The sequence below is a fragment of the Struthio camelus genome, chromosome 12 (assembly GCF_040807025.1).
Source record: "Struthio camelus isolate bStrCam1 chromosome 12, bStrCam1.hap1, whole genome shotgun sequence".
Classification (NCBI taxonomy): Eukaryota; Metazoa; Chordata; class Aves; order Struthioniformes; family Struthionidae; genus Struthio; species Struthio camelus.
The window spans coordinates 18,849,274-18,875,165 of NC_090953.1; the positions used below are offsets into that span (position 1 = coordinate 18,849,274).

General features: G+C 40.6%; 1 protein-coding gene across 9 annotated transcripts in view; it reads right to left on the reverse strand.

Moving 5' to 3' along the window:
• The window catches only part of APBA2 (amyloid beta precursor protein binding family A member 2), a 115,110-nt gene that overhangs the window by 21,792 nt on the left and 67,426 nt on the right, over positions 1-25,892 (reverse strand). For 5 of the 9 annotated variants that reach the window (XM_068958926.1, XM_068958928.1, XM_068958927.1 and 2 more), the window contains 5 exons: positions 15,780-15,860; positions 14,335-14,371; positions 8,719-8,864; positions 7,326-7,361; positions 5,656-5,742 (listed from right to left, as the gene is read on the reverse strand). In XM_068958926.1, the coding sequence (XP_068815027.1) occupies positions 5,656-5,742; positions 7,326-7,361; positions 8,719-8,864; positions 14,335-14,371; positions 15,780-15,860 (387 nt within the window). The remainder of the gene's footprint in view (positions 1-5,655; positions 5,743-7,325; positions 7,362-8,718; positions 8,865-14,334; positions 14,372-15,779; positions 15,861-25,892) is intronic. The other 4 variants (XM_068958930.1, XM_068958933.1, XM_068958931.1 and 1 more) reach the window with 1 other exon arrangement.

Consider the following 25,892-nt stretch of genomic DNA (forward strand, 5'->3'; position numbering starts at 1 on the left):
TCTGCAAATTCCTTCTTGCTGTGGTCTGCAGGCAGTCTGGAGGGTTTCCAGCCTTTTATTAGTTGCTCAAAATGGAAGCAACTAGAAATATAATAGTTGTATTGGTCAAAACAAGCATGGATGTTTTTTTTCCCTGAAAAGCATCCACCAAATTCTGCCTGAATTGTAATACAAACATACTTATTAGTGAGTCAATTTGTTTTGCTTTACTTTGTGACCGCTGTCAGCTTTAAGTCAGTATATTGGTTTATGGTTTCCAGACTGCCTTGGCCAAGAGGGAGGTGGTCTCTGCTGCTTTTAGCAGCTGCTGAGATATATAACTGTATTTCTGATGTGAACAAACAGAAAACTTGAACATGGATTTGTTGTGTTTCTTTTAAATCTCCCCTATTGTACCTCCTGATTGCCTGCAGGCTACTGCTTCCCTGTTCTCAAAAAGGCTTTTTTTTCTTTGGTAGTGGCTCGCCGTGTGTATCTGAATATCCTGCTGATGTCCGTAATCACTGAGCAGCATGAGATCAGTTTTCCCCTAACTCATTTGTATCAGATGGCAACCAGCTCCCAAGAGAGCGAAGGGGGTGTGCAGCCTGCTCGCCGCACAGCCTGCCAAAAACCTTTTCCTCCTTAAAGCAGCCTGGGCCTTGGGGTCTCTGCTCTGCCCTGGCACGGACCAGAGGAGCTTTAAAGGACACATGTGACTGAGATACCCGCCCTTGCTGAGTCAGTAGTTGCAGGGCTTCTCTTGGTATCTGATTTTCCAAAAAAAAAACCATTATGGAGTATGAATAAAACATGTTTTTTCTCATCATTTATATAAGCAGCCAGGTATCAGTTGATTGTTTCTTGAACAGATCTCTAAGGCCGAAAAGAAAAAAGATCTTTTTAAGTTGATAAGAGTAATTGTTTTAAAAATTACAGAATTTAACCTGACAGAAGTAGAAAAATGCCAAAACTGACTGCTTCTTAGAACCACCTGTCTCACTGAAAAGAATCACTACCCATAAAATGATTTTAATTATTTTCTCTGTCTTGAAAGAAAACGTTCTATGTTTATCCCTAAACTATGAAATGTGATGATGGTTAAGAGGTGGTTTGGGGGGTGTCTCTAAGGGTTTCAGGGGCTCAGTAGGATTTATAGCACTTGCTCTTGCTATGGAAAAATGTTTTATAATGGACATCTCTCAGCAGGGTCTTGGGAGCTCTGCAGAGATAATTGCTTTTCAGCTTTCTGCACTAAGTATGCTACAAGGGTGTAATCATACATGCACTGTTCACAAGAGTGAACGGACCTGGCAAAATGAATGCATTTAATCTCACCTGCCAAGAAATTCTTCCTCTCCTTATCCATCACAAAGAAGTTGCTCAAAAGTTTTGATGTTTTTTCCCCTTCCTAGGGGTAAAAGTAGTCATTCACCTACTCCCTCCTATCTTTTTACTTTCTAATACAATTATATCTAGGAATAAAGCAAATAATATGCAGTGACCATAAACACGTGTATCAGTCTTTACTTTTTCCTTTCCCTCACTCCATATCTTCTCATCTCTTTTCCATATACCATTATCTCATTCTCATCTTCTTGCCTCCTTTCTTATTCTGCCACAAATCCCCCCAACTCTACCCATCTATCTGCTTCTCTGTTCCTTCCCTTCTCCCTTTCCTACTTCCATCCGTTCCATTCTTGCTATTGCTATAGTTGTCCTTACAAATTCAGCCTCTCTTTCACAACCTCTATTCTGTCTTCTCCCATCTTGATTTTCCTTCAGCCAAATCTCCCTTCCTCTGTAGAGGGCTCTCTCAGCATCCCCTGTTGCTGCCCCTCTGGAAACCCAAAGACGACCTGAGGGAGAAAAGCTGAAATATTTTTCCACCGCTTTCAAGTGAAGTAGACCTGCGGGAGCATGAATCAGACGACCTAACAAGTCAGAGGATTTTTTTAGAACCATTCATCTATCAGGGACATGGCACATTTGTCACCTCTATATCTTTCTTTTTCTCTGCTAGCTCTCCCAGCTGCCCCACTCCAGCTTGGCCTCTCTGGCTGCAGGCACCTGGAGCACGGCACCGAGGGGGGCTGCCCTGACAAGAAACAGGTGTGTGGCCAAACCTAGGGTTGATCCTACCACATACACTGAACCTGCAGTCACCTTGGGCTGAATATATTCAATGAGTGAATGTATGAGCACCTAAGCGGTGGCAGGGGTGCCACCTCCAGTATTGCTGGGAGCGACAGACTCACCAGGGCTGGCTCGTTCGGAGCAGCAATACAAAGTCCTGCTACCGCTCAGAAGCTTCACGTGCTCATTTTTTAACTGAGAGTTATACGTTTTAAATCAGCTACTACCTCATGTGAGCTATACAAAACAAACACAGACACATTAAAACATGGATGGCACGCTGCAGAAGGAGGTTTTATATAATTGATAAAGGCATGAAAGAGCAGATTGCCTCTGCCAGCTGCCATGCCAGCTGAAATAGGCCCACAGTAATTATACCAGGGCAGACACTGTACTAGCACTGAAAAAATATAACCAAGCCAAAAATGCAAAAGCATACCGACAGCAATGCTAAAAATTCACGGGACTAAGTCTCCCTGAAACTCCCTGAAAGACCCACTGTAAAAAGAGAAAGCAGAAAATGTGCAGAGCAAACCTCAGAGCTTGTAATTATGATCACTTCCAGTATCACCTTCCTAATCTTGTTGAACAACTCATACTAGACACCTTCCCTCATGGTATATAGCACCCTACACCACTGGAAAGCTCAGGGGAAGAAGTGGAGTAGGATAACAGTTGCTTTGACAAAGGGTTATGGTCTGCCTCAAAGGATTTTCTATTGTCAAACGGTCCGGTTTTCAGCTGAAATACAGAAATGTTTAAAGAAGGAAAAGGGTGATTTCCACTGAGACTAGTTCTTACTCAGCGAAGTGAACACAGCTATTTACTGCCATATTTCCAACTACAAATTGTAGCTGTTTGTTTATTAATAATCGGCTGTAGTTGTCTTTATACTGACTTAATTACTAGCATTTTATTCAAATGCAAAATGTAATCATTACTCTGTATGGCAATCTCTGTTATTCCTAGTGAAGCTTTGGTAATGTACTCTCCAGACAGAGCATTTTTATCATTAGATCAAAAAAAAAAAAAGCTGAGCTATAACAAGTAGTGAATGGTACTGGTGTTTAGAGATGAAATGCTCTGTCAGGACTATGGATGGCAGATTGCACATAAGCTGCCCGTGGTAGGTGGGATATTTGGCTCCTTATTTGGCTGAATCTCTTGGGAAGTCTAGTGGCATGTTAAAGACATCTGCTTACATTAAAAGAAAAATAAGACATTTACTGGAGATAGATAGTATCCTTACCCTTACATTAACAAATACTAACTCTGTCTTAAATATCAGGAAAAAGTAGGTGCCTCATGTTTTTCTTCTCCAGAAAAACAAATAAAACACTAGTTGGAAAACAACAAAAATTCCTTCCATATGGCTTGTAAAAATCTCTTACTGTTTTAGAGATCTAAGTGTTCCTCTGGACTGGGGATACTCCCAGATACATGGGAGCTATTTACCTCCAGCTGTGAAGATTTTTGTCACCTCAAGAGACGCATCCAGTACACAGCTATACCAGTTAAAACAATTTTCCTGATTTTAATCTGAATCACCACTGCCACAGTTCAAACATTGCTTCTTCCAAGGACTTTTAGAAAAAATTACATCTCTTTAACCTTCAGTAGCCCTTTGTGTATTTCAAGACTGTTAGAAGTTGCTCCTCAGTTTCCTGATTTCTGTTTGGAGATTAACCAACCCCAGGATCTTCCAACCCTTTCAGCCGTTTTTTTCCAGACCTCTGATTATTCTTATAGCTTTTCTCTGGCCTCTCTCCAATGTCAAAAAGCACAATACACAGAAGCAAATATCCATTAGAGCAGAAACTGTAGAGGCTAAATTCTCTTCTCAGTCTCCCAGGATGAATTTTACCTTTCTCACAAGAGATGCCATTACGGAATACTTTTAGTTTGCAAATTAAGGCACACTACCAGATCCTTACAGCAGTTCTCTGTCCTGGTGATTATTGCTACCTATGTACAGAACGTGCGTTTGGCTTTACTGAAATATCCCTATAGTTTCCAATCATTTCTTCACTGAGCCAAGATTTTCCTGAATTCTAATCTTATTCATCAAGCTACAAGCTAATAACCGTCTTCTCTTTCCATCTTCCAAGTTATTGATGAGGATCTTGAACATGAAAGAAGAATGCTTGTGAGTCTCTCTGCTCTGTACCTCCCTTCAGTGTGGCAGTACCTCAGAAATAAGTACACTCTGGGAAAGTTTTTAGCCTGTTTGTATCCCTCTATCTAAATATAGATATCATATAATCTAGAAAATAATCAGTGAGATGGTATCTAAAAGCCTTTAAGTCATTAGGTTTTCTTCCGCTGCTTCTCTGCCATCCACAAAGCTGTTCCCCTTGTCACAAAATAAAATTATTGATTTGACATGGTTTTACTGTTGACACATCTATGCCAACTCTTGCTCATCACTCACAAACTGCCTGAAAATTGCTTGTTCATTTGTTTCGATACCTCTCTGATGATTAAACTTATCTATAATCCTTGGTTTGTCCTTCTACCGAAAAAAGACTCAATGTTACAGTCCTAAGTTTCAGAAGACTATCACAGGATAGTCCTATATGATAGCCAAAGGATGCCATAAGATTGCTCCAACCATTTTTCCAAGCACTACAAGATGAATTTTCTTGGGCCCGCCTAATTTGGGTATATCTAGCATAACTAAGCACTTTTGAAACTGATCTTTCCTTGTAGTAACCTGAGGTCTTACCACTTTTCTGCTGTGATTAGTGGGATACAGTGGCCTTTTTTTAGTGAAAACCGAGGCAAACATCGTTATAATTTTTTGTTTTCTAAGCTGCTCGTAAGAATGAAAATTTAAAGAATTTCTGTAAGTATGATCAAAGTCTAAAGAGACCTTGTTAGATTATTATACTAAATACTGGGATCTACATATACATTCCATGTGATTAATTGTGATTAATTGTCATTGCCTTAAGAAAAGAATCTTCCTTATCAAGATTGCTTCTTAGTGAATGTATGTGTAATTCCTAGAAAAAGAGGCTGATTGTTCTTGCAGTCCCCAGATACTTCTTTAATATAAATAAATAATAATTTACCTTCAGCAAAGATGATGGTAGCTCAAATGTCATTTAGGGAAAACTAAAGGTTAAATGTTAAAAAAAGCAAGATACGAATGCCTTAAAGTAGCAAATGACCTCCCTGTTAGCTTATCAATTTGGATAGTGAAACTGTTGCAGAGAAACAGGGCACGTGCATGCTGAAAGACTTCTGAATCTTTTTCTAAATTGAACTGTAGATCTCAGTGATGTGCCACCATTTTCCAACACATCAAATAAGTAAAACTGTTCTCAGTATTATTACATTGGCAAATGGCAAGTAAACAGCAATAACATTTCTAAGTATGTTTAACAATGCTCTTTCTGAATATTCTCACAGTAGTGAATTTACCCAAATTTAGTAGTTTCCCACAAATAGTACACCAGCACATTCTAATGCAAGACTGCTCAGAAACAAATCAACATTATTCTTGCAGAATTTTAAATCTTTTAAATCATAACTTACCTGTGTGTCTGCATTTAAAACTTTAATTCTCTGCGTGGAGATGAACAGATCCACTTCAGTCAAAGCCTGGGAATCTCCCTCTGCAGTCTAAAAGACAGATGCTTGGTTACAAGAGGAATATTAATTTCCTCTTTAGAATGACAAATTCATTGATCACTTGGAGCATAATGTGATATGAAGCAATTGCATTGTTAAACCATTACAAAGACAGCTATTCAAAGGTGTTTCCAAATACATGCAAAGACAGTGTTTATTGCACAAAAAGAGTGAAGCATACTCTGTTTTTGTGGGTAAGACTAAATTTGCAGAGCCTGTGGGACTGACAGTTTGGGTACTAAAATTCTCTGTTTATAGCCAGAACAGGGTGGAAGAGTACGGCTGCTCCTTCCCCACTGCCTCACTGATGCACTTCAGTTCTCGAGGCACCAGGAGCAGAACTGAGAAAATGATTTACCCACCATGAGCTGCTGAGCCCTGGACATCTTCAGTGAGCTCCCCAACAAAAAAGCAAGCTGGTGCTCAGTAGTGTGGTGAGTTTTAGTTAGTTTTTTCCAGACAATGAAGAACTGAGAGCTGGACTAATACCTATCTGATTTCACAGAAAGCCACTGGGTGACTTTTAGATGTAAACTCCTGAGCATTGCTCACCAGGAGGCCTGCAGAGAAATATTTTCCCTCTCAACCTGTTTGCAGAGCAATAAGGACTACTGTATAACGCCACATAGTTCCCAAAGCGTGGGGCCAGGCTCTGCCCAGGCAAGGAGACTGGAGACAAAGTAGGAAAGTGGCTACTTTCCCTCACTGAAGCCTCATCCAAGAGCCCACCTAATACTTTGAGTCCCAGCAAGAACCTCTTTATTGCCGCAATGGTGGTCCACAGTGCGCCATTGCGACTGGTGGTTCGCAGCAGCCTCAAAGTACAGCGCCACAGACTGGCATCAGTCTCCAGGTCAGAGCTATCTTCTGTGATGAGACAGTGCAGGGAAGAAATATGCACTTACTGCTCTATTCTGTGGTTAAAAGGACTGTGCTCTGCCTGTAATTAATTCATAGTAAGTCATATAATTCATTCATATTAAGTTCAAGTGAAGAAAACTGTGTCCAACAAAATACAAAGCAGCACCTCACTGTTGCAAAGATTATGTTACTTACAACCATCACAAAAGCAAGATGAATTTTAGTGGTATTTTGACAGCTTCAGTTAGCTAACTGAAGTGTATATTTTTTTAAACTGGGTGAAATATCTCCTGTACGAATTGCTCAGCTCCTACTTGATAAATTTACTTTATTTGTTTTTAAATATCAACAAAAAATTACGGTAAGTCACAGGCATAAGAAATAGATTACACAGAACTGACTTCTGGCTTCTATTAGTAAAATAAACATAACCATTGCATGAAAAAAATTTCCTGGGTAACACTGGCTGTATATCTGGACTAAACAAATCACAGATATTATACAGAAGAGCAGCAGCAGACAGGCACTCTAGCGAGTGAACAATGAAGAAAATGAGTTCATTTTATCCCGTCCAGTGTGCTACTACGTAACGAAGAAGAAACCAAAATGGAAACTTTATGAGGACCCATCATGAAAGACACAACACCCCATGGGGAACAAGTACAACAAAAATGTAAGTAAACATTAGCATTCAAGAAAAACAGTTTACACACCGCTTTTTTCTTGATTTTAGCCGCCTTTTGCATCCTCTGAGGAGTAGCATAAAAAAAGAGTGCAGACAGATGTACACACAAAGAAAGAGAAAACACAGTGTGTGAGGTCAGGGAAACCTTTTGACTATGAATCCAGACTGTTAAAAATTAAAAATTTGGGGACAGTGGGGGAAGGATGTGAAAGGAAGATAAAGGTTTGTTTATATTCTATGCAGTTTTGAAGCATATTGGTTTTAATGGGGTTATGCATGTTGTTGACTGATTACAAAAAAAAGCAAAGAGTGTTGTCTGTTAAAGGCTGCTCATTACATCTACTCTGCTGAATACACAGCAGTCTAAAATGACAGAACATGCACTATTTTAAGATCAAGGTTTTCTATTAATAGTCTAGTCATATTAATCATATATCTGCATGTAATTTTTGAACAAAACATAACTTAAGGTCTCTTCCAAGCCTATCTAAAGTAGTCAAGTATCCCTGACAGATTAGGATTGCTATTAATACACAAGACATTTTTAAGGGCTTTTAGTTTCATTTTTAAGTTTAATTGCATCAACAATCACTTACTGCTTGAGACATCGCCACATCCTAAACGGAAATTCAAAAGTCTGAAAAGTTTAAGGAACCGGACCTTTCTTGCCTTCCATTCCTTTCTAAAGGCCAAATCAGTCATCTGCCAAGACAGTCTCTAGACAATGACTTTCCCATATGGGTTTCCTTCAAGAATATGCAATTTTTACTGTTTACATATTTTACTCAATAAGCATATAATTTTTCTAATTACCATTTAAAGCTACCTCTGTCTAGCCATGTGCTTAGTCAGATGAGGTATTTATAGCAGTTCCACAAAAAAATCATAAAAGAAAAATCTCTTACTTGGATTATTAACCAAGAAATGCATTTTGCTGCGCATCTGTATGAAGCATTCTATGCTACACTGTTTACATGAAAATTGATGACAGTATATGACACCAAATCCAAACGTGAACCTTCTTGCCCTAAAAAAGTAATATTCGATATATTCAGGGTGATTTCCACGATTTGTAATAAGTTAAAGGATTTAATGACATGACAGGAAAGCCCCAGTCAAACAAATATCCTGTGCTTTGCCATTGGAATACTTTCTACAATTACAAGCTGCAATTTGTCTGTAATACTTGTATTCCTCATATAGCTTTCCGACAATTTTGAATTGCCTCTGGAATAATTTATGGTCTGTTTCTCAGAGATGCTGTATATATTTTAATATTAAGAACCAGAAAGAGGGGTGGCATTTACAGTGCTAGGCCTGTACTACACTTCAGGATAGGTTTGAAGCGGCAGATCCTCTCGCGTTTGGGGATCAGCTCTCAAAGGATTGGAGAGGATGCTATGGACCATACCAGTCCCTACCTTCACGCGGCTCACTGCCTCCTGGGCCTGCATCATGCGTATGTTTTTGGAAGGGTTTCGCTCAGAGAGCAGCTGGGTGGAGCCCAGGTAGTTGGCCGCGAAGATGATCCCATCGATGAGGTCCTCGGGCTCGCAGGGCCCTGGAACTGAACGACACGGCATGGTTACCACCTCGCGACGGGCAGCCCAGAGACCAACAACTGAATAAAGGACGTTACGGCTGGAGCCACCTTTTCCTAACGCATTTCTAATACTATTTAGAAGAAGACATCCAGTGCAAAATAAACAGGGTTTTTCCTGTAATTATTTCCCCAAAACATATAGACCAAACCTCCAGTACTTCAAACACTGTGTAATGTGTTAAGTGTGGAATTCTAAAAGAAAACTACAGGAAAATGTGTGCTGTGCTGCACTGATAAACATGCCGGAATTATTTACAAGCTTCATAAAGGCTTGTAGGCTCCTTTACCATAACTTTCTCACTATTTAAATGTATGATTGCTACAGTGCCTGAACTGAACTTGTGTTTGAATACAGATTTGTGTTTGCACATCTATCAAGATGTTTGAAGACGTATACAGTCCCCAAACATTAATTTGGGCAAAAATACTTATTGCAGTGGGACAAAGGTGGACTTTGCTTCAGCAAAGGTCTACCAAGAAACTTAACATTTAAGAAAGAATAGGAAATGAGAGAGGTAGGTAGGCATCTTGATGTTGTTTAGTGATATGCAAGGCCTGAATTCAGGGACTGACAGAGAAATATGGTTCTCGGGCTGGTACAGGTAATATAAACTGAGAACTGGCGAAACACACTGCTCAGTTCAACAGTTTAATACAACAGCGGCGTCTGTACAAAAGGTCACGCAGCCTTTTCCTCTGACAGCAGGGCAGTCACCAGAGGCACTTATGGAAAAGAAGCACATGGAAAGATTAAGGAAATTTTGATGTAAAAAAAAGAGGGGAAAAGAGTGAAACTTAAAAACATCTTGATATTTTTCAAAATTTAGCCTTGATTCAACAGAATGCCTTTGCATGTGCTTAGTATTAATTACACAGTGACTTTGGTGAGATTATTGTATTAACTTGTATTCTTCTTCACCCTTTTTGAAGATGAAAAAGAGGGGGCAGGGAGAAGAGAAGACGAATAAAGGAAGGTATTTATACTGTACTGGGGCTATGCTCTCCTTCTTATTCAGCTGCTAAGCTTTACATCTAGCTTGATTAGATGAACACTAAAGAGCAGTCTTTCCACAGTTTGGCTCAAATCCCTTGGCGGTAAATACTCTCTGTTCCCCAACAGTTTTATAAAAGGAATTTTGCTTTGAGCCATATCAACTTGCCAAGCTGCTAACACCTTTTCTTGAAGGCCATCAATTTCATGTGTGAGGAGGAAAAGGACACTGAATGGAGATGCTAATTTAAAAAAAGTTTTCTGGTACAGTGGATTTGCTTGATTTCTTTATAATCAGTTGAGCGTGGAAGATTAATATGTGGAGTAGGAAAAATAAATAACATGCTACATCAACAAAATTCTCTTCTCTGAAATAGTGCTTTACACATATATCCCTAAATGAGCACTTTCCCCCCCTCATTTTCCTGTTCAAATTTAGAAAAACAGTCTTTCAACAGAAAATAAACTTGATTAAAACAACTAACTTCCTTCTTCAGGAAATGCTGCTGCCTCCTATACATACATGCAGAGCTCACATTCGATTGCTGTAAATGTCAGCCCCCCCAGCAAAACAAACCAGTCTTTGTAATGCAGTAATCAAAGTACATTAAAAAAAAACAACCAACAACCTAACAGCCCTACACTATTCAGAGACCTAACACTAACTAACAACACTCACACAAAATGGAGCTATTTGTTTTGCTAGGAAACACTAGAGTTTCAAACCTCCAAAGGTTTATACAGCAGTATACTTATGCAACAGTAAGACAGATTTTGCTTTTGACCACAGCCACACAAATCCAGCAGTGAGCTGGATCTTAATTATAACTCAGAACAGAATTCTGTGACATTTGAAACTCCCAGTGTATTGAGAAATAAAAAATAGCATGACAATCTCCACTGAAAGTGTGAGAAACCTCTCACACTTTCCTCCATTTAAAATGTGAGAAACCTCAGTCAAACCCTTGGGAATCTACTAATTAAACAAGTCACTGAAACCATTTATGAAGGCCAAGTCTTTCAGTATTTCAAAATACCATCCTTGTTCTGCAGTGCTAATTTATTGAATGAAATCAAACAAAATGAAAATTCTGCAAGAACTCCAGCTGCTAGGTCAGTTATCCCATTTGCTTAAATCCTTGCACCATTACTTTTTTCAGTGGGTGGATGATGTATTTTACATAGTACCTTCTTTGATGTTATTCAGGTAATGTCTTTGCAGGCTTAAAACTCCTATGTCTCCACCTCTTTCAGCATGCAACAAAACATAGTAATATTGCATCATGCATACCTCGTTTCAAGAGTCGCAAAGAAGGAAATTAATTAAAGATGTAAATTTAATGTGGATTAGTTAAACTTCATTAGGTATCTGCAGCAACACTCTCACCCAAAATTAAAGTGGCTTTAATTTAGTTCACCTTCATTCACTTCAGGCCAAGTAAATCAGGCTAAATCGAATCAAGATTGCTTTAACTCTGAAATATGGTTGTCCACATAATATTTAAATCAGTTTAACTAGTCTCTTTAGCAGTTAATTTAGATTAACTTTCTTGAGTTATTTTTGTTTGTGTATGAAGCCAAATATAATTGGAATTCTTGTTACAAATTCCTTTACAGTCATTAGTAGCAAAGACCAAAACTCTAATGTACATGGTTGCAGGATTTGTCAACCAAAAAAGCTGTGCTGGTTATTTAAAACATATCAGTCCCTTAGTCTACTTCCTTTCCATCTCAAAAGCTCTTTTTATAGCTGTGCTTTGTGCATCTTTGAGAAGGACAATTTTTTTTTTTGTGATTTCCATGCCACTGGCAGGCTATGTCAAAGGCGCTTTCCTTTCAAAGACACAACTACGGAGATCTGTTTGTATGTATACATACACTGTTAGCATCTCAGAGCATGAAACAGTAATCCTCACCTTCCTCACCCATCTGTGAAATTAGAGAGCATTGCAAAGGGAACAAGGAATTCTTCTCATGTCTTGGCAGTTTTGTGGCAGCAAAATTTTTTTTAAACTAATTTGTCTTAAAAACTCATTGAAAATGGAAATAACCTGGGATTTTAAGCAATTTTATTATCTTAGTATTGTATTTATTTGGATTCTTTAAAGAATACTTTTTTTATGTGGATACAGTCTCACCATCTCTTTTCAGCAAATGAATTTTGCAGAATGATTTTACCAGCAACAAATCCTGGCAAACTGCATAGCTTCCACAGCATTTTAAAATGCTCATAGCAGTAGCTAATTCCAAAAAGCTGAAAGCATGCTGGGCAGAAAACATTTCCAACGCACATTCCTCATCATGAAGGAAATGGAAGCAACTGTCAGGTAAGATAAAACAGCTGTTGGAAGGATGTAAGGAATGGTATTGAAAATTGCTAGGGTCAAGCTGGGTTACCCAATTTTTTTTTTTTTTCTCTTTATGTGACAGTTTTAAATAATATCAAAATGCAGACTTGGCTGAGGTCCCAGTTCATCAGAGCACTTAAGCATGCCCTTGACTGTAAGCATGTGTAAGGCTTACTGATGAGGAAAGGAACAAGAAAGAAATGCATTTGAAAATTGAAGATGAGTTTGGCTTGAACAAAGACTGAGATTAATTTATGTCTGTTGTTTATATTTAGAAATTAGATAGCGGGTTCTCAAAAACTTAGCTGTAAGTTTCTGCCATATCCTATCACTGTAGCAGAGATTACTTGGTTTTCTGCTGATCTATTAATGGAATGAGCATACATTAAACATATTTCTAGGTCAGTAGACTATATCAGGAGACTATGTCTACGGCAGAATCTTTTATTGTGTTCAGTGGGGCCTTTTGGGACTGTAAGTATGAATTAATAACAAAAACTGTATTTTTTTTCTTTGGAATCACAGAGCAGTGTTATTATCTATCACAAGCTCCTGATGCGCTATATACTTACTTGTATTAGAAAATGCTATATAATACCCACAATAGAAAGAAAACGATAGACAGCTTATCCTAACTTACTATGCTATTCAAGAAAAAAATCAGAAAAAAAAGATTTAACTAAAAAAAATGTTTTATGCTATCTTAAAGGGTACACTGACCCCTTTCTGACAGAGGAGTAGTGAACTGATTGTTAAAAAAGAAAAAGAGATCACCTTTTTATCCCAATAAAATGAAAACATTTGATTATATCTGCAAGCGCTGAGAAGCGTTACCTAAATTTTCTAGCTTTTTTTTAAAATTGCTCCAATCACACTGCCTTCCCTTTATTGTTGTCCACTCTACAATCAGTAGCTGCTTATTACAAAGGATCAGCTTGCTTTCTTGACTCCTCTGCCTTTGGGGAATGTATTTAATTTACCTCTATTTAGGGCCTGTTAGTCAGTACATGCCAAGTGTTATGTGTAATTTCCTTCAGATGTCAATCTATGAAAAGGGGGCAATCTTTGAACTTTCCATTTGCTCTGGCTCTTGAAGGAAATGACTGAAAACAGAAGCTGCTAGTCTAGCTGATGAGATCGGGGAATAAGGGAAAAAAATCTGTTGAATAGATGTATTATTCTAAATGGCAGTAAGGTTTTCTCGAGGTGGGAATGGCATTAGAAATCAAATTTTTAACATTCATTTGTCGTTCCCATTGCAGGGAAAAGAGTATGTCAGGGCAGATCTGGAGGGCCAGATCTCTAGAAGCTTCCCATTGCCTTTGCTCGTTTTATGGTGTAGACGCTTCCTTTGTAGAAAGAGCTGTATGTATTTTCCCCATATAGAGTTCTTCAGTCTCCCCTGCACTGCTATTACATGTTTTCTTTCTGTTTGGAGAAAAATATTTCAGGTCACTTTATTAAAGCAAGGAGAAGATGGACAGAGACTAAATGGGATTATACTGAAAAACATTAACATTCTTTCACCTAGAGAGAACTGAAGAAACACATGGTTCTGCTAAAGAGAGGAAAGCACATTCACCGTTCTCTCCTTTTTGGAGTACCAATTTTTTCTTAGATGAAGAGATCCTCTCGGTTTATACCTACAGCTAGGATTCCCAGGCTGCAGTACAGGTACCACTTGCAGGCGACACGGGGCTGCTCTCCACAGCTGCGCAACTCCCTCCTGCGCACTGTGCACCCAGGATATACACCACCATAAACTGCCCCTCTCCTGCCAGCCCTGCTTCCCCCTTGTACTCCCTTCTGGGTCAGTAGCTGTCTCCATCTCCACTTTAATCCTTCCCAGAGCTCCACTTGCCCCTCCTGCTTATCACCACCAGGTTCCCATTGCCACAGGTGGGGATGAAAATGTTAAATGCTGCTACATATGCTATACGCTGAACAGAAACAGTTTTTAGTTGCTTATTTAATAAACTTTTCAGTTATGTTGTGTTGGGTGTGACTGGTTTTTAGAATCTGACTCTTTTTAAAGTATATTATAACACTTGCTTCTGTTTTGTACTACTTTAACTATGAACCATGTAAAACTTACCATCAACAAAACTTGGAAATGAAGACACTTTCTTTGTCTGTTAGGAAATAAAAATAGCATATGGTGTAAATGTAACAAAATCATTTTCATGAGCTGAAGTAGAATTCATATTATATTTAAACAGCTGGTCATGTTTAAAAAATCTTCACTTTTCTCTATGCAACTTCTGCATAGCCACTAGATAGATAGCACAGCATAGTGCAGCATAGTACATTACAGCAGTTAAGTACAACCTGTCACACAGCACTTCTTACCTGGAATCTCAAAGCACTTCAAGTAGGTACAACCACACACAACATAAGCTGGGGGGACGAGGGGACACAGAGGGTGAAGGGGAAGAAAGTGCAAACGAGCCGGGAAGTCAGCTGCCCAGCGAGCAACCCCAGCCACAGCTCCACGTCCCAGTCCTGCAGTTTGTCCACCAGATCCCACTGCCTATTAATCATTTCCCAAAATTACAGTTAAGAACAACTGACAGTATGTCGCAAAACGAGATTCTTGGTCAGTGAATAAAAGCTGCCCCCAGCTGTAGCTAGCACGACAGCGGCTCTCAGCAGGCCGCGGCAGCACTCCTCCTCCGCCGCTGCCTCTGCGCTCAGGGCAGCCACCCAGCCCGGCCACGGTCCGTGCTCGTCTTACGGCAGCCTCCTCGGGCACCACTGCCTCCAGGAAAGGGGTGGACTTCCCTGTTACGGGAAAAGGCTTCCCAAATGCACCTCCTCATTCATGCTACAGGCTGTGTTGTATGTTTTTGAGATAATCGACTTCTGCCTGTAAGCCTGGATTTCATTTCATTTTGCGTAGCCTCAAGCACAACCTCATCCTGCATCCTTAGACGTCTTCTCTGGCCCAGCCTCTGGCGACACACGCAGGTCTATCTACCGCCCTGGCTTTTCCACAGCTGACTGAGCAGGGACGAGCCTTACCACAGAGGCCGCTCAAAAAGCTGTGGATCCTTTGAGCCCTCAGCCCTGAATGATGTGCTGATTCGAGCGGTTACTCAAAGAGTGATTATTCCTCCGAGAATTAAGCGGTCTTTTGGCTCCAAATAGTGACCTTAAACACACACACACACACACACATGCACACCCATGCACACACACACGCAAAGCTGCAGCAACCAGTTTCTTTCTGATGCTACTTTTACTCTCCAATAACCCCAAAAGAGAGTTTCTGAAATGTTCTCCCTCTTTGTGTCCTCGGAGTAGCTCAGGCTTGAGCACATACTGCAGACAGTTACACAAAACGATTGCGGCAGCAACTGAGTCACGGGTACGGTGCCAAGACTTTTAGTAACGTGCACTCCTGGAATTTATGGCCAGGTCAGGAAAAGAAACAGAGCCTAAGTACCGGGGGTGTGAGAGAGAGCTGACGATTAGGTCCTTGCCTTCCCTCGTCGAAGCCTGACCCAGGACACAGGCAGCCGAACGGTCTAAGGTACCTACCTCGGGCGTATTGTTATTATCAATTGGTCCGTTGAGGTCAGAACGTTGTTGTTTCCTTGGCTGCTCTGAACCATTGCACATCTATGAGAAAAGAGAGAAAGACTTTCAAAGCCTCTTGTCTTCTGAAAAGGTCAAAAACAAAGCATGGACTTCAGTGGATGTCAATGGCACAAAGCTCGTCAGAATGTTTGCACCAGAAAATGTTACTTTAACTGAATAAATTAAAAACATATATATATATAGATTTCAGCCAAAAAATATTCTAGGGAAAGACTAAATTACATTCAGAAAATCTGAATAAAAATTCATAACATTTTAACATATGAAACTGTATTTATTATTTTTCTCATTATTTTATGATAAAACTTGTTTGTCATGAAGCTGCTTTGTTCATATATGCCTGTGTGGTTATTTATTTGCAACCAATGTTCATTAACGATACTGAAATACCTGAATGTGATGTAACAGACAAAATAGCCTATTTTAATTTTACTAATATGAGATTCATAGCAAAGTGTTGAACTAGTTTATTATAATACAAGATCTACTTTGATGTAAATAATAAGGCATTTCAATTATCGTTAAGTAGCAGTTACACTAATGATTTTTGCTTCAATGAAAACCTTTCATGCAAAATGAAAGCAAATACTGAAATGTTTAAATTTTTCATAAACCAGAAAGTCAGAATTTCTACATGTGTTTATGCTCCATACTGGACAAAATCAAAATATTCTGAATAGGCACCTCAAATCTGAAAAAACAAGTCCTAACTCTGTATATAAGATTTTCTGTTTGCGTCACGCTATCTCCTTCCTTTTAGCCCAAGCAAATCGAGCTTCAAGCTTTTGAAGAAATGTAAAAAGAAAAATATAAAACCTTGTATCAGGAAAACACCAGTCAAACTTTTAACTGACGCAATGCTCATTTTCGTCTCGGTCCCAATACTCTCACGGGCAGCATTCTTGGCCCAGCCCGCCGCAGGTGATGGCACGCCGGCGGCTGGCACGGAGCCTGCGCCCGCTCCATACGTGCCGAGGAAGGGATGCTTTCATGACTCAGAGTTTTATTGTTAGAAATCTGGAAAACTGAGTTTATTCTGGGAGAAACTTTCTCCATGGTTTAGGACATTTCACTTTCCTTTTTCTCAATTTCCCCTTTACATGTGAAAGAAGAATGCTTAATTCCCACTGCGAGGCTACACCAATAAAATCTTGTATTAATCTTACAATTACAACTGTTGTGCGAATGCAAAACACTGAGCCAGTGTTGTTATTTCAAGGGGTCAGTGTGAAAGTTGCCTGCGGACATAACTCCTTCCTTCTGACTTTCAAACGCAGTATGTAGCTACAGATCAGAGAAAGTCGGCATGTTCCTCTCCAGCGAAATCATTCTCTCTGAGTAATGTCTAGTCAGCTGGACAAAGCGTGCTAATGAAGGAGGCACAGTACTGCTTTAGCTCAGTAATGCTAATTCTCAGGTAAGGTAATATGCACAAAGCAAAAATTCACCCCAGTAATAAGCACGGTTTTAGGAAAGAAAAGGCTACCTGGGAGATGCTACACAGAGCACCAAGGCTTGGGGACCACTGACGAGCACCCAGTATGGATGGTGGTAGTAGCTAAGAAGCTCGCTACATCCCTGCATACCTATAAAAGCTTTTCTATTTGACACAAGAGAAATCTAATTATTTCTCATGGCCAAACTAATATGGGGCAATAAGTGTAGATGTGCGGTGAAACACAGTAATGTGGATAAACAGACATCCATAAGTTTTTAATAACACAAGCACAATAATGATAAGGTATTCCCTAAAATAGTAGGATTAGATCAAGTACGCTTTAGGCAGGGAAAATGACAGGACTATAATGAAAACAGATTAATTTGTAAAGAGTGACAGCAAATATGTTAACTCCAGTGTACGCAACAGAATTTTAATACTTTCAAAGCTCTGTCAGGGCTGGTTATCATACACTTGACTGAACTGAAAATGCCCCTGCATATCAAGAAAGAATTGGTTGACTGGTTTAGTAAGCACACCCTGCATGCTACAAACATTACTGAAACACGTCTCTGTTACAGAAGTTAGATATAGATGTACTCATTCAGCTTATGTACTTACAAACCCTGGGGACCATAAAAGCAATTAGGCTTTTTGGTAGTAGTTGCATATATAATTCCATATAGTCATAATGTAAAATATAACTAAACACTTGGATGCCATTTCATTTTTGTGTTATTGCTAGCAGTAATTTACTGGTATTGCTATTTTTAGAAAGACTTTAGGAATATATAAACAGGCTGCTTTATTGTTAGCTAGTCACATATGTAGTGTATATGTTATTATCGTGTATTAGCTGGGCTCCAAGGCTATGAGAGAAGTCTATGCAGAATCCACGATGAGGTGGGAGCCATCACATCACCTCTACAAGGAACAACATAAATGTTTTCCACTTTTTATTTGACTTCTGTATATGATGGCAATGTTTTTTTTCCAATGTTTCTGCTGTGCAATTAGGAGCTCCGCTCTAATTAGGCAGACTCACAGGTACACAGAATTCCTCCCTTCCTTTCATGCACAGCTACGCACACAATAATGTTCCATTTCTGGCAGATCTATTTATACTTTGTTCTTAAAAAGTGTTTTGACAGGAGTGGGTGGGTATCACTGAGAGCACTTCCTCCAAGAAACAGTGTACTCTTGCGTGCTTGAGGTCCTCTTAGCTTTGGAGCGTGCCACTTCCCATGTCCCTTCAGCAGCAGCACGAAGTGAGGGTGAGTCAGTAAATGGGAGCTGGGCCAGTCTGAGACCTTCTGGGCTCAACATTTTCCGCAAATATGTGGGCTGTTACAATGACCCCTTACAAAATAAGGGTTAAGATGGTCATGCTGAAGAAATATCTGTTTACATGCTACTCTAGAAGGAAAGGAGAAAAAGAAGTAGGAGGAGAAGGGCTTCCTTTTCTTTCTGTAAGAATTGCGATGTTTGATGTAGATGTCAGCGGAGAAATGATGTGGGAAGTGCAGAGCAGACATGTCTGCACCTCCAATGTGCAGTTACATATCCAGCAGTCGTGTGTGCATGGAAGGAGATGCTTTCAGAACAGGGATGAAGGGACTCTTTTGGGGCTCCTTTGCGGATTCATTTTTAGAAAGCACAAACTGTGTTACTTAGTGTGGGCTGGAAGCTGGTTCATGCTCCCTGGTGATCTGACCCATGTCAAATAAATTATCTTAATTGATGCTTGCTTTCCTCAGGTTCTCTTACGGAACTCCCAGCTTATATTGTTGTTGTAAGTAAGTGTTATAATAGTTAGAAAATCACGTTTGAGAGCAATATTCGTAAGGTTTCAAACACTCTTTTTTTCCCTTTGGCTGTCAGTGACCATGCAGCATCATGCTTAGCCTGAACAGGATACCCGAGGACTACCAAAATACTGATGGTGCTATTATTATGAACACGTATGGCCATGCGCAAGCCCTGGGGGCAGCTGGAAATGCCACCTTTAGGTGCTGAAGGTCATTGGAGGCCTTTAGGCCTGCCTCCCCAGGCTCCCTCTGAGCCCCTTGCTCAGATCCCTCCAGCTGGGTCCCCTCATGCAGCTGGTGGCTGTGGCTGCTGTGAGCTATTTAACACCCGCCTTGAAGGGTAGTGGTTCCCTTCTGCAGTGTGGGTCTTCTTGCAGCTGTGCCTTGTGATCCTGATTGTGGCTGCCAGGATAGTCGTGGTGCCTGACCTGAGGAAGTGATCTTCCCTCTTGGAGAAGTTCTGCTGCAAACAGCAGGTTGGTTGCCCTTTCCTGACTTATTTGGGGTATGATTTGTTTGGTGGGGAGAAAAAGATGAGCTTTCTTTCAGAGTTGCTAGTGCTTTTGGTAAAGGGTTGATAAGTGAGCACTGAGCCTGGCTCAGAGGTGGGGTTAGGTTTTATTATCATGTTGTAAGTGCTTGAATAATTAGGTTTATAACACATGTATCAATCTTCTCACAAGCAGTGCTGTTCATTTTATAAAATAATGTGTTCCGAAACCATTCTACCTGCTTATGTATGCTGACACCCACCTTGAAGACTAAATTGGTTTTTGGAAGAGGAAAAAGTTGTAGATAGGCTCCAGTGAGAGCTTGGCTGAGTGATGGAGGTACCTGGTGCATGAATAAGCCTACAGGCCTAAAACTGGTCATCTGGGTTTGTGGCCCCTCTCTCTGGAGCAAGGGTGGAGCAGATGGGCAATGCTAGGCTTGTCACTTAGGGATAAGATGCTAGTTTTAACCTCTGTAATCTTTAGCATGGGTTTATGAAGACAGTTTATCACTGGACCATGTTTTCTGCTGATATTTAAATACTCACATGTTTCTAGAAGAATGTCAAGGTACAATAAGTTATTCTCTTGAATCAAGAGGTGGTAACCTTGTAGCAACATTTTAATAGAAATAGCATCACCATCATAAACTATATGACTGAAATAACTTCTCTCATGGATGCTGGAGATGTGTGCTGAGAACTCCTTAATATACTGTTACTGGGCTGCTACATTGGTTATTGTATCAGCAGTAATGTGCCGTTGTCAGTGGAAGCGATTTGATCCAGCAAATACATTTACAAACGTATATCAGGGCAGTTTTTTTTAATCACTGGGGAAAAACTGGCCAGACTTTAAGCCTCCCTGGCTCACAGTTTCCAATACTCGTGTGCTAATTTATAAGATGCAAACACATTTCAGAAGTACAGGACAAAGTATTATCAGAAAGAAATGCTTTCAAGGAAGTGAAGTCAGGGTATGGAACTGTCTTTACAAAAATAGAAGTAATAAAAGTAAGTTTGAACTTTAAGAATTGCCACAAATGAATTGTTTTAATAGTCACAGAAATTAGACAGAATATTGGAGGTCTTTTCTAAAAAAAGAAAAAAAAAATTAAAGAGTTTTTTCTCTGTGTATATATATTTAAAATTGAAACCTGGCCTTGATAAGTCTTGTGAAGAAGTGGTACCATCCAGCATGGCAGTCTTTCATGTAGGTGTATGGGATGCAGAACGCTGGCTGCCTCCTGCCTGCGGCCTCCCAGAGGAGATTCTGTGTAACTAGTCAGAAATGCCTCTTTTTGTTTGATTAAACATGTTAGCAAAGGGAAAAAGAATGCTTGAAACCATTTTACTGGATACTTTCTGGCACTTTCCTTTCTGAAGCAGAAATATCTAGAGTGAATTTAACTTGTAAAATGTTGCTGAAGATAGTCATTTCTGTTACACTGCATAGGTCTGGTGCAGAGGAAAAGATGAGCGGCTGTGTGATGGCAATATGAAGGCAGTCTATTTTATTGGATACTAGCAGTAAATATATGCTCTTTAATTTCTTTATAAGATGGGAATGGCTTCCCAGTTCTAGAAACCAAGCATTTGAATCTTTAATCCTGGAGTATAAATCTGCAATCTGGTCCTATTCCCCCGTATTTTCTCGACCAGCAGTGCTGTCAGTGTTATAGGCACAACTAGCTTTTCTTGCTCAGTGGAAGTTTTGGATTTGAGGCACAGGAAAGATGGCGGGATCCCTTCCCTAACTTCCCTCTTTGTACAGAGGGAAGCTGGCATGACAATACATATGTGGTGTTTTCTTCTCATACCTTGGCAATGAAAACCTTTTACCGATAAAGGACTTGATCGCCAATGGGCCCCGTAACAGATGCCTAACTTCAGCACGTGAGAACTGATCACTAGCTATCCTCAAACCTTGATGTTTTAAATTGCCTTTGAGTCACCCCTGGCAATATCATAACCTTTGTGCACAATTCCTCATGGAAATAGCCCTTCAAGAATGATCTGTGCTTTAATCGGGCAGTTTAAGGGAGAAACTAACTTTGCCTCAATACTGCCCCAGCAGAGATGGTGTTGGTTGGTAGATTTGTTTGTTATTTTTAATCTTAACAGTTATTTTCCACGCTTAAGTGGCTTATAGAAACTGTATGCCTCCTTGAACCTGGGTAGGCTGCTGTATCAGCCTGGCACATTAAAATTAGCTTGTCATTTGCTCTCTGCCACCAAATTCCTTATCTCAAAGTTAAGAGACAGCAGAAGAACAAGCCAACGGCTCCCAGAGCGCAATGAATACGCGCGGTGCAAACATGCCCATCGTGTTCTGCCCCACATAAGCAGCAGCTGGAGGAACTGCTGTTAGAAGATGTAAGAAAATGTACTCGCCAGAAAACACTGATTTAGTGTATGAGCGTGAATGCAAACCGATGGCTCTTGAGAATACCAGATTTTTATCCTTTTTGTGGCCTTGTTAGTTTGAATACCCTTTCCCTATGCAAAGGTCTTCATAGAGAACGAACTGAAAAGCATTGTTAATGCTACAGATAAAAATGGACTGCTTTTGAGGAAACATCAGTTGCTGTTTACTACCTCAACTCGTAGTATTTTATTAAGTTTAGGCAAGAGGCTTTTTTAAACTGTCTCCTATTGTCAGGAGCTTACTGCTAAAAAGCTGTGACTCTGCCAGTTACTGTTGTTCCCACCTCCCCTGGCTCAAACTGGTTTTGTCTGAGAATGCTGGAAGTGGCTAAACAGGCCAAGAAACGACTTATATTTGCTAAGTTTGGGGAAGATCAGCCTGTAGTAAGAACCATCTAATATTTCTCCCCTGCAGCTGGCTAAAACATATAGGAGAATGTAACAAGGTTTTTTTCTTTTGTTTTTAATATTCTTTACCTGGACTCTCTGTGTTTTCTGTAACTTCTTCCAAATGCATCCACTGAGACTGAATTCATAGAAAGCCAAACTCTCAAGCTGCAGGTTTGCTAAAATGCCTAACTACCAGCTGTAAATGTCGCAGTTTGTCATCTTTGCTCCCATTCGGCCTGTTCCGTCTCCTGCTGACAAAGACTCCTCGCTTTGGGCTCTCTTTGCGGTAGAAGAGCACTGTGGAACTTCTCCATGCCAAGAAAAGGGAATAAGCCTCAAAAAAATAAGCCTCAAAAAAGCCTCAAAGCTGAGCTCCACTAGTGCATAGGCAAACAAAAGGCAGTGGGAGCACTGCAGTACATGCAAAGCTACTGGAGAACACAGAAAAGAAGAGCTAGTTGAAATAGTTCATGAAAATTATTACTGTTTAATCTGTCTCTGAATGTCTGTGTGGGAGGGAAAAAAGGAAAGGCACAGTCCGGTGATATCCCTGTAACCAGGCTGAGCGCAGTGCAGGACTTGCTGGGTCCCTCTAGTTTGTACTACAGTATTTGTTTAATTTCTCAAATGTGCCGGTGATCTGAAAATCCAGTAGAGGAGTGGGAAGCAATGAGGATCCATGTGCATAGGCAGCGTAACTGCAATGCAGGCTTCCTGCTGGGTGCTGCCTTAACGGTGGTGATGGTGCAGGTGAAGGCAGGATGCCAGCGCCTTAAAGATACATATATCCCTATGCAGAGGGAACTGTCTCTGTTTGAAGCGGGGGAGAGAATAAGTGTACTTGGGAGTTTGCAGTTTGTTTGAAATCTAAGTGGATGTGACAGACAGATGAAGGGCCAAGGAGAAGGAGGTGGCAGCGGCGGCAGCTCAAGCGCTGGAGTCCTGCAGCCCCTTCGGCAGAAGTGGTACTCAGGCCTCGCCGATGCCATAACTCATAAAAGTATGACTTGAATTGGGATGAAAATGGTAAACTCTGCCATGTAATAGGCTCCAAGGAGGAGCAGCTCTTTAACAGCAAGTCCCATTAGTGACCTTAAGCACAAGAGACTTCTGTCAGTATTATTTCAGCCGGCCTAATGTTTTTGCTGTTTTCTTTTTTCTCCCCCATTGTCTGCCACCGCCATCCTTTGATTATGCTGCCTGGCTGCACAGAGTTAGTGCTAAAGGGAAATTAAGTGCACTTAATGCTGGCCAAATCATATGTGACACCCCCATTCCCTAGAGATGTTGAATAGGTGCAAGAGCAGAGGCTGACTAAGCAGCGAGCGCAGTGGGCCGGGCTGGGCCACGCAGGGCCATACCGTGGCTCCGGAGGGAAGTGGACCCAGGAAGCAGTGGTGAACCACACTGAAGGAAAGCTCAGGCCTGCATTTGTGTCTTGTGTTGTACAACACACTCATCTGTGACGGACTGACTCTGTTTTCTACCCGGTAAACCTGTTCCTGCCCATAAAATTGTTGCAGTTCAGGAGAATGCTGCGTCACTGGGTGTCTGACCATATTTAGCTTCTGTGCATGAAGCTGAAACCTATAAAATGAAGTTATAAGCAACAGGAAAACTTTTTCCATATGTCAGATACATTAACAATAGCCTGAGACTGAGATGACTAAGTAAAACATTACATGGTTTGAGGGAGATGTTAGCGTTTTTATCGAGTTTTTAATCTTGTCATGACATGACTAAGATATTCAGCCTCGAGTTCTCTACGCTTAATGCCTCTCTGAAATAACATAAGCATGGAAAACCTGCAAGAAACAAGTTGTACTAAGCAATGAGTTGGAGCAAAAATATCCTCTAAATGTATATCCCTCAGGCTTGCCTCGTACAAACCCTCGCCTGCACTGCCCTCCAGCTAGCTGCTAAGAAAGGCTGGTGGGCTTCCACGCTCGTGTTCCCAGAGCTTGCAGGGGTGGGCATGGGTGTTTAAGACTGGAGTCTGACCCATACAGGAGGTTAAATGAGAATTTTTTTCCTCCATTCTTTGTAAATCCGTGATCTTTCTTAGAAGTGATTTTGGCCCTCTGGTATTTAATTGCTGAAAGTAAACTTAGCTACTGGAACCTTTAAAATAGCATTTTCCTACTGGTTATTTAATATTTGACATGCATGACAATCACTAGTATTAACCTGGACTATAAATTAATAATGAGATTTTTTTGAAAGGTATGTGAAGGTGTGTTGTGTGCCTGTTATTGGAAGCTAACCTGAAGGCTTAGGCAGCAGCATTGCCAGTGGAGGGGGTGGCGGAAGGAGGGAAGGGGAGGGGAAACGTACAAAATAAAACTAAGGACAGGACAATACTTGCATTAAAAATAGACAAAACGCACATTCTTGTTTGGTTATTGTTTACAAAAACTTTGAAATCCATATACCAGTTTGGTTTAATTGAAAAGTGTTCAGATCTCTAAAGGCAGACTTGGTGAGGGTGGAGTGGGGCCGTGACGTGCTCCCTAGGCAACGCGGACCCCGGCGGGCTCCTGCCGCAGTGCACGCTCACGACAAGGGCAGAATCTCTGAGCAACGTGACAAAACCAAGAATCTGCCAGGCAAATCTCTGCAAACAAGAAGTTTGGCACGCAACCTACTGATGAGGGCTCTGGGTTTTTTCCTCTTCTTCTGTATTCAGACCTTTAATTGTTGTAATTAAGATAATGTCTATGACAGGCTCACTTAGATAGTATACTAAACCCTCAGACGTTCCATAGCAGATAGCCAAGGAATGGAACGCCCCAAAATAAAAACAGATAATCCTCTGTGCTTCGTCTTGCCTCTGTGGGATCCAATGCACAATCTTAAAGGTCCGGCCACACCTCTGTTAAGGACATGTTAAGGACAGAAGTCATATTTGGCAGAAATGGATACTGTACACAAGTAGTACATCCTAACATATGCTCCTATGGCTTCACAATGAGCCTGACTTCTAGAGTTAAGGACGATGCGCAACCCACAGCATGCTGCAAGAGGGGGTCGGTCTTATTTGGATACATATATTCAAGAAACGTCTGCCAAGATTATGACTTGACTTGTAATCTTCCTTTTGTCACTGGCATCTTTGAAGGGGGTAGGGGAGAGTCCCCTCATGTCCCCTTTTGGGAGTCCTTGTATCCCTGTAACAAATGCCACCTCACACCTTCATGCAGCCCTCGGGTTTCAGTGGGAACGCCTGCAGCCAGCCGCTCTGCCCTAGCGCTCTCTTTTAGTAAAAGCATTACCCAGCTTGCTCATCACTTCATGCTTTGCTGAAATGGATACCCGTACCACTGTATCTCTGGTTGAGAAACTTTCCTCTCTCTCTTCCTATTTGAAGAAAGGAAATGAACTATTGTACAGCATTTAACTCTGTCCCTTACAGGCAATGGTTTGTGGGTTTTTATGAAGAGTGAGTGTAAAAAGCCCATGGCTGCATGCCACACAATCCCCACCAATTGCGGCAGCATGCT